This window comes from Hippopotamus amphibius, chromosome 4 (assembly GCF_030028045.1).
Source record: "Hippopotamus amphibius kiboko isolate mHipAmp2 chromosome 4, mHipAmp2.hap2, whole genome shotgun sequence".
NCBI lineage: Eukaryota > Metazoa > Chordata > Mammalia > Artiodactyla > Hippopotamidae > Hippopotamus > Hippopotamus amphibius.
In genome coordinates, this window is record NC_080189.1 from 109,838,901 (window position 1) to 109,848,169 (window position 9,269).

Here is a 9,269-nt window from a genome sequence, read left to right on the forward strand (position 1 = left end):
TTCCTCCTGTGCCCCAAAGCCTGTGGCCAGCCTCTGGAGGAGAACTCGGTGCCCATCGGGGAGCTACCCCAGGCTCCTATTTCCACTTTTGCTGCCAGGATGGGCGGTGAGTGGGAGGGAGAGACAGGCAAGTGGCTCTCCCGGTTGTACAAGGAAGATTTCCCAAGGAGGAGCTGGGTGATTAATCCAGCAGGAATCTGTTTCACGGCTCCGCCCCTCCAATCCCCCCAACACAGGAAAACAACCAGACTCAAGATGCTGATAAGAATTCTTTTATGTTATTCCAATAAAAAATACATTCATACAGAAATATAACAATCTTGCAAAAAACAATTTCAAATAAAATCTTGTAAAACAAAATTTTACAAAAATCTTACAAAGATTTTTTTAGATAACAGGGTGCTTCAAAAAAAAAGAAATTTCACTAATAGAAATTTTTTTTAATGTCAAGCAAAAAGTTTCTGCTTGATTGAGGCTCAGTTATCACCTGAACAGAATGTAATTCTTGATGTACTTGCTTATTATGAAAATTACAGGCATTGACATACACGGCACCCAGCCCCACCCAATCAAACCACTCCACGGTGTTTCATAAGTGAGACAAGCCAGTGCAAGTTGTTTTTTTTTTTTTTTTGTCTTCTGTTTACCTTCTTGCTTAATGGAATTGTTATGGCTAAGCTCACAGCAGGGCCAAAAAAGGAGTTTTCCAAAATCCAGCAAACCAAATGCCTGGATTTGGAATTGCCAAAAGAAAAGTGCATTTTCCCCCTCAGCAAAATGAAATGGGTTCTTTAGGTAAGTGTATCCATCAGCCCAGATTAAAAAAAAAAAAAAAAAAAAAGTTATGTGAGCTTTCACCATTGCTCATTTCCAGGAAGATCAAACAAAATACCAGCCCAGCCAGACTCATATGTGTATATATATAAATATATATATAAATATATATAAAGAAAAGATCCACACCCACATGCCAGCAGCTGGATGGAGGACCAGCTGTCCACGCTGCGGTATGCCAATTCGGGGAAATTACTCGTTGGAAAAACTGGAAGAATCTATGTGCTGGAAAAAATAGCTTCATCTGCATAAAAGTGCTCTAAAAAAGAATCCCTGTGATTAGCTTACTCTTAGGTTAGATCTTCAATAAGACTGACATTCGAAATCAAAACCTTAGTGTGTCTGAGACCAACCAGCGGGCTAGTATTCCGTTCATGCCAGTTCTGAATGGCCAAGGTGCCCTATCCCAGACCTGCCAATATGACGAGTGCGTCGGCAGTCTGGAAGAGATTTAATGCAAGAGCCTGTAGCAAACTGTTAAATTAAAGGTAAAACCTTTATCAAAGTTATGGTTTTCATTTTTACCTCCTTTATGGCCATTTTCAAATATGTCTTCACAGGCTGTGGAATTTTCTAGTTACACATTCTAACTTCTCTTTAAAAAAATATTTATATATTATCTATATATATGTATATATATACACACACACACACATACGCATACTATACACACAGATAAACATACACAAGAATTCCGCCCACTTAAAAAAAAGTAATATACTTTCTGTGTTACCAACAGATAGCTAGATAGATATGCGAGAAACTTGTGCCTTTTAAGCAAATACATTGTTTTATATTTCTGTATCTTTAATACGTGTGAAAATGTTACATATTAAACACAGCCGGTGTATGATCTGTACAACTGTTGTGCAAAGTCTATACGGAAGTCTCACGGTGGCAGAAATGGTCTGATTTTCCAATTATCACGTGTTTTCCACTTTAACACTGACAGTCAGGTTATCTAAACTATTCAGTAACTATTGACTTGTTTGGGGGGTTTTCATCTATTTGACTTTGTGAAGGAGGACCTTAAAGAGATTTTTTTTTCTCTATATTATATATTGATACAGTACAAAGCCAGGTGAAAAAAGAGCCTTAATAAAGCATGCATCACCTATACCCCTGTAGGAGACCCCCACATAAGGGGCCACTTGCGTAAGGCACCATTATTAAGATCTACAGTGCATTTACAGCTAGAAAACCAGAAATTAGTCCTCAAGGCATAAATAAGAGAAACTTAGCTGCGTGAGAAAACAGTTTCTAAGCTTTAGTGGTTTTATCCACCCAACTGAGAAAATTTTTAGGTTCTGAGTCTAATGGGACATCAGACCAGCAATTCCCAGCCCTAGTGTCCTGGACACCCAACTCATGTCCAATGTCTTCCAAGGGCATCACGAAATTCTCCAAAAAGGTAATTCAAATTCGGAACCATTTACCAAATAGTCCTATGCTGCGCAACACCTCTCTGGAAGGGGAGTGTTACGAAATTGAAGGGGGGAAGGATTGTGTATTGCCAGGCCCAGATGGCTAGGGGTCACCAAATCCGACGAATCGTATCTTAGCTGCTCAGTGAACTGGAATCAAAACTGTAGTCCTGATTTAAAAATGGAAAAGCAGATAATTCCCCAGACCATGCATTACTTTTGTCTTAGCAGGAAGAGTTATCAATGTGTTATATTTGTAGATACACAGCTTATACAACGGGTAACAAATGAACTCTGTCGCAGAGAGTAGCACAGGCTACTCACTTCACACAGCTGAACCAGACGCCGAAAGTTCTCGTCACACGCCAGAGGGAAAGGGACTCCCCTCCCCACACCCACTCGCCACTCCAGGGTCCTGACTGCCCACGCCTGCCCTCCACATTTTCCCTTCTTTTTTTCTTTTTTTTTTTTTTTCCTCTAAGGCGCAGACACCCCCCGCCCCCCAGGAAATGATTGGTGGCCATCTCATCTCACGGAACACGCCTCACACACAAAACATTCAAACTACTTTTTTTTTTTCTGTCTCTTACAGTCTCGCAAGGGAAAGACTCTGCTTCATCACACAGTCCGTAGGAGACCCTCCACATACAGCCCACCCACCACTAACATTCTCAGCGCACATGCTCACGGCAAAGGCTCAGGGACCACTCAGAGGATAGGTACCAGTGGCGAGGCCGGGGCCACCCAAACACCACACGCCCCGGGGGCTCTGCCGCTTCGGACATGACTTTTTTCGCCCTCGAAAGACCTTCCCAGTAGGTCCTGGAGGTGACCGGGGAGGGTGCAAAATGGCTTTGGCTGGAACACGCACCCTTCTTCCACGGCCGTCTCAGCCTGGAAGCCTCTTTAGCCCGCAGGAGTCGCCGCTCTGCCCCTTCAGAGGTGCCTCTTCATGTGCAGGGCCAGGTGGTCAGACCTGGAGAAACACCTGCAGAGAGAATCGGGGGCCCGGACGTCAGGTCTCCAGCCCCGCCGGCCAAAGACTCCTGCCCGCGCTCCCCTGGCTAAGCCCTCCCCCGGGGGTGGGAGTCCCCACGCCGAGCCTTCCCCATCCACACTCGGGGCAGGGGTGTGTGTCAAAAAGGTCGCCAGTCAGCTGTTGGGAATGTCCTGCTCCTTTACTGCCCAGCCTTCAAATCTGAACACTGTTACAGGGCCCATCTTCAGAAGGTAGGAGTGAAATCAGCCTTGTCTCATGTACTCAGTACACAGTGCTTCCTGACCTGGACGGGTGGCATTATCAGAGCCTTTTAAGAGGTCCTGGGCTGAAAAGAGGAATGCCACTGCAGGCCAGGAAGACGGCTGCCTTGCTGCGGGGGGACTGCAGGCCTGCCCTGCTCTGGGGAAGGCGCCCCAGCGCCCCTGCAGTTCATGCACGTACCTGTCACAGTGAGAACATTTAAAAGGCTTGGCACCAGTGTGCTTTCTGAAGTGTCTGGTCAACTCATCGCTTCTTGCAAAACGCCACTCACACCCTTCCCATGAGCATCTGTAAGGCTTTTCTCCTGGGAAGAGAGCACACGAGACACACGCCGTGATTGCACCGAACAGTGAGGGAAGGGCCCTGCTACCCCAACACAGGGTGGGAAAGTCCACTTAGGAGCCACTGCCCTCAGGAACTCAGAATACACCTCAATTCGCGCTTGGAACCGGCCCTCCCTAGGCAACGGGCAGGGGCTCTTTCCTGACCTAGCCTCAGGCCTCCAAGTGCTGGGGAAGAAACCCAGGCCTGGCAGGGCCCACGTGACCACAATCAGAGTGTACATGTAAGAATGACAATTACTCAGACTAGAGAAATACTTCCTAGGTGATGTGTCAGCCCACTGGACCCGCAGCCTTGGCCAGGGCTGGGTTTTATTGCTTTCTCCATGGAAACGGTTTCGCTCAAGCACTTATTTTGTTCCTTACTCACTTCCCTGTGGAATGAGCCTTTGTAGTTTCCTCCGGGAAACTACATTTCTCCAAAACTGAGGTCATGGGTTTCTGGGAAACCCCATTCCAAAGCCTTCAAAGCACTTTCTAAATGACAAGCAAAAGACCCGGTCGACTTCATCCCCTGGTCAGATTACAAATACCATTTCACCAGAAGTGCTACCTGAGAAAAGAAAACAAATTGCCCCAGCCAGTCCGGAGTGTGCTGTTGGGATAGTCAGGAGCCTGGTTCCAGGGCCCCCGGGCCTGATCCTGGCCCTGCCCTGAGCTGTTTGAGGATCCGATCTCCTTTCGTTACTGGTAACATGAGCGTCTGCGCGACTTGATCTCTAAGACCCCCTGCAGCTCTAAAACTTCTGTGATGCTTCACCAGTTACCCCAGACTGTCATGGTAACTGTAAATGGAGCTAACCCCTAGACCGTGATATTTCGTGAAGGAGTTACTATTACGTTTTAAAACTGGCATCAGAAAACAACGGCAGCGTGATACACAGAGGACGTCTCACTGAGCACCCACTGATGGAACTGCTCCGTACACGGCCGACGGGTCCAGCTCAGACCCCGCACGGCTGCCGGAACCAGCGTACGCCCCTCCGCCGGGCCACCCCCTCCCAACCCTCGAGCTCCATTTCCGAAAATCAGAAGCGGCTCCGAGAACACTGTGCACAGACCCTGCAGACTGCACGGTGGACCCTGACAACCTGGGTGGCTGGAGTGGGCGGGGGACCGGGTGTAGACAGAGAACGCGATTTACCTCGTTTGTTTAATCTGAAAGCGGTAACCATTCATCGGGCACACACGTCCAGTCTTTCAGCGCCTACTCTGTCCTCCCCAGAGACCCAGCTCTCTTGGGGGAGGAAAGGAGGTGTGGATGTGTCTGCTCTGACAGCCTCCTGTGGAGCCCCGGCCCCCTCCCAGGGCTGGTGCAATTCAGCGGCGCCCGCCAGCGGCCCACCGCCCAGGTCGCAGGAGGGACTGACCTGTGTGGGTGCGCTGATGTGCTTTCAAGTGGGAGCTTTTGGTGTAAACTTTTCTGCAGCCGTTAAAGTGGCACCGATGCACCCTCCTGCGGCCGTCCGGGGAGGCGTCCCCGCTGCCCTTGTCGCCGGGCTTCCCCGCAGTCCCGCCACGCGCCTTCCCGGGAGGGTGCGGCTCCCCCGGCAGGCAGCCCCACAGGTGGGACGGCTCCCTGCTCAGTTCTGGGGAGGACGGGGGCGTGGAGGTGACAGAGGAGCTCAGGTTCCCCGAACTGACTAGCACTTCACCGATGGGGTCAGAGGTAAACTTGGTGGTGGGCGAGAGCTCCTCGGAGCTGTCGGAGGATTCACTGCTCACGTCTGAGTTCAGGCTGTTGGTCTCCAGGTTGTAGCCAAAGCCGGGGCTGTGGAGCGCATCCTCGGGGGGGCTGGAGGACATCTTCAGGTCCGCGTCCTCCTTTTTCTCCCGAGCCAGGATGATTTTGGTCCACAGATCCTCCTGGCTGTCGAATTTGATTTCGGAAGCTGACACATAGCAGGGTTCGCTCTGGAGGTAACGTTCCAACTCCAGGCAGGTCTGTGCGAGAGGAAGCACAGGAGGCACGTGACTGTGAGGACTACCCACAACGGAACCAAAAGCACATTTCCAAAAACATGCGGGAGTCAAGGGCAAATACACCGTGGCCCTGTCACTACAAAAATCTGTCTTAAAAAAAAAAAAAAAAGAAAAAAAAAATATCTCTGTCTTTAGCAGGGGGAAAGGAAAGCTGTTTCTAGGAATGGGTACACATTCAGAAGAAAAACCAGAGATGACACCTCTCCCCGCTTCCCCAAGTTGGACCAATGGCCAAAATGGCTGATGGTCATTGAGCCAGTTTTTTGTTATAGTTACAGTGTTGACGTTTCTAATGAGTTTCTGTAAGCCACACAAAGAAAACCAGCCTCAGACACCCCCACCCCCACCCGACAGGTTTAACCAGATTATCTGACAGTCTGGAGAGAACCCTGGGCATCCAAGAAAGCCAGGCATCCTCCTTCCACAGGCACAGACAGAGGGCTTGCTGCATTCAACACAGTGTGCTCTGACATGGCTCTGACACAGCATGTGTCTCCCTCTGGAGAACTGCTGACAGCACAGCCACGCTCGGCAAGCGACCGCAGCCAGCGATGGTCTAGGGTCGGGGACAGCAAGGGAGCTGCAAGAAACCACCCGTTTCCTGCGGAGCCCAGACCTAGCAGGCTTTCAAAGAATGCCATTCCCGAGTGCAGGGCCGTGCGCACACACAACTTAAATGACTTCCACAGTGGTCAGAGGAAAACAACAACAGGAGTGGAGAAACCATTCCAGAATGGCCATCTGCTATTGTAAAGGATGCGGGAGGGGAAATTCCTCCGCGGCCCTGCTGGGAGTCCCACAATGGACTAGAACTTTATCTACTGGCCAAGAGTACAACTGTATGAGTCATCACTCTATTTCTTTCACGCAATGCCAAAGGAGACTTCCTTTTGAAATTCTGACCAGCAGCCAAAAAAGGACCCGGTTCAAATATACATGCAGTGTGTCATGGACAGAGTGCCCCACCCCCAGCCCCACAACCAACCTTTCCAGAAGCTACAACTGCCGAGAGACCAGCATCCCCTCTCCCCACCATCTCAAACTTTCTAGCCACTGGAAAAGAAAAACGGTAGGAAACATTTTAGGATTAAATTATGTCTGCCCTTATCTTCACTAGGATCAGCTGCCTGCATGTCCATATAAGGCTGTCTATACTACTGCAATCCTACAGCTTTACATTTCTACAGCAAACTCTGCTCTTCTCAGAGAATCATTTTCAGGACGAGCAAAGCCCACCCAAAGGGCTCCTGCTTGGTTATTTAGCGGTGTGCCTGCTATCAGAATACACCCTTCCCCCTCTCCCCAGGCTGCTCACATAGCAAGCAGAAGCAAGCAGAGGGGGAAAAAACAATCGTTGTTTTCTCATTACCCCTAAAATTAGACGTCTGGGTTACAAAGCACGCTAACCCGTGTGTTCTGAGGAGAGACAGCAAGATATTCTACGGATGTTCCAAAGAAAAAGGAAAGCACGTTTACTGAGATCTTGTTAAACTTTAATAATCTGGCTAATTTAAAATCTCCATTATGCTGATGAGCACTGGGGACCAGAAGGAAGCTCTCGGGGAGAGTTTAAAAGCCCCTGAAGGCGACAGAGAGCTCAGCCTGGCTTGTGGCCCAAATCCCAAATGCCCAAGGAAACTACTTAGATCAATTTCAATCACGTCCTAGGAAGCAGCTTCTTTAGGAGGGACAGCCAGGGCGGGGAGAGGGAGGCAGGAGAGGGCCGCGAACAATTAAGCAGGCATGTGAAGGTTGTAACACTTCGCATTTCATCTGCCTTAAAAGCCTTCTAGGCTTTGAAACCCACAGAATACATCTGATCTGCTAATTCACTTTGTGACAAAAAGCAAACAGCCGAGCAGGGCAGAGACAACCCCAAACCCTCCTTCTGTCCTTTAAAGACAATGAGACAAGTGTCAGAATCTCTCTCCCTTCAGGTAATCTGAACGCACTAGAAGGGGGAAAAAATTAAGTTTCTTAAATGTCCAATGCCAAAAATTCCAGTTCCACTAAAAAATGCCAGAAACAGAAGACTCTTCTTCCCAAACTATCAGACTTGAAGCAATTCAGATGGGCTCACTGTCATATGACTGATAAGTCACTGGTTGTGCAAACACTGGGCTTTTTTTTTTTTTTTTTGCTTTTTTTTTTCTGGTCAACAAAAGAAGCAGGTAAGAAAAACAAGGCAGATTGAGGCAAATCTTAAGGATTCCAAAGAAGGTAAAGAAACTGAAAATGGCCTGGTAGAGAAAAGGAGCTGGCAGACGTTTCGCTGATGAAATCCTTAATTGAAAAAACAAACAAAAAACTATGTACAAATACCAAAAAAGCAAAACAACAACAAAATCCCTTAAAAAAAAATTTCCTTGGCAGTCCATGCAAGTTCATATGACCAGATCCAGCTGTGGAGTCTGGAGCTGGTACAAGCACCAAACTTCTGCCAAGGGCTGGGGCCGGGATCAGGCCGCGGAGCTGGGTCTGCCCTCCGGGAGGTCGCGGTCCAGAAGCCCCGGACGCGGCACAAAAAAACACTCGGAGCCACGAAGCGCGGCGGCGCCCCGCTCCAATGACAACTGGGCTGCGCGCCGCCAGAGGCCCCTCTCCAGTGCCTCGCGCACCGGAGGCAGCAGAAGTACGCGTGAAGGCTAATTATCTTAATTAAAAAAATTTTTTTTTTTTTTACCCGAACCGTGAAAAAAAAAAAAGAAGAAAAGCAAGGCGGCTGCACGAGCGTGGGGGGTGCGCGCGCGCCCTGCCCGGCGCACCCGGCCCCGAGAAGCCCCGCTTACCTGTTGCCAGTACTCCTCCAGGGAGGGCAGCGCCGAGAAGTAGCCCGTCTCGTGCACGATCTGCAGCTCCTGGAAGATGCTGCACATGGGGAGCACGTCCATGTCGGCGCGGGAGAGGCGGTGCCCGCGGCGGCGGCGAGGACGGGGAGGCGTGCGGCCCGGGGCCGGGAGCGCAGCGGCCGTGCCCGCGGCGCCGGGGCAGCGCATGCACGGCCCGCGCGCAGCGGAGAGGCGCCGCGGGTTCGGGTCCTGCCGGAGCCCGGAGACGCGCTCGCGAGCCCGCACAATATTTGCAAACAGCGGACGGACTGCACACGTAAGCCCTGCAAAACTTCCCTATTCAAAGCTGCGCCGCCGGCCTCCCCTCCTCCCCGCCCCGCGCCCCCGCCCCCCGCCCCACGTGACCCGGCCGCCCCGCCCCGCGCGCCCGCCCAATCACGCCGCGCCCGGCCCGGGGGGCTGCGCGCCGATGATGTCAGCTCCGGCCAATCGCAGGCGGCGGCTCGCCGCGGCCCCGCCTGGCGTGACCGAGCCTCTCCATCACGGCCCTCGCCATTGGCCGAATTCGAACCTCGGCTGGCTCTGATTGGGGGGCGGCCTCGCAGGCTATTTTTAGCAGGCTACATAAGGCGCGGGC

At 50.7% G+C, this 9,269-nt stretch overlaps 1 protein-coding gene across 1 annotated transcript; it reads right to left on the reverse strand.

Annotated features, from left to right (window-relative positions):
- Positions 1-615: 615 nt before the first annotated feature.
- KLF6 (KLF transcription factor 6) lies at positions 616-8,976 on the reverse strand. Its single transcript, XM_057731692.1, has 4 exons — positions 8,633-8,976; positions 5,231-5,804; positions 3,700-3,823; positions 616-3,246 (listed from the first exon to the last, which is right to left on the reverse strand). The coding sequence occupies exons 1-4, from the start codon at positions 8,837-8,839 to the stop codon at positions 3,195-3,197; spliced, it is 957 nt and encodes a 318-aa protein (XP_057587675.1). The 5' UTR covers positions 8,840-8,976; the 3' UTR covers positions 616-3,194.
- Between the last annotated feature and the right edge of the window lie 293 nt (positions 8,977-9,269).

What these genes read in the sequence shown, in the direction of transcription:
- KLF6 (XM_057731692.1), bottom strand. Translation starts at nt 8,839, where the DNA reads ATGCGCTGCCCCGGCGCCGCGGGCACGGCCGCTGCGCTCCCGGCCCCG. An exon ending in TGGAGGAGTACTGGCAACAG is followed by an intron (nt 5,805 to 8,632) that starts GTAAGCGGGGCT and finishes CCTCTCGCACAG; the next exon opens with ACCTGCCTGGAGTTGGAACG. An exon ending in AAATGTTCTCACTGTGACAG is followed by an intron (nt 3,247 to 3,699) that starts GTACGTGCATGA and finishes TTCTCTCTGCAG; the next exon opens with GTGTTTCTCCAGGTCTGACC.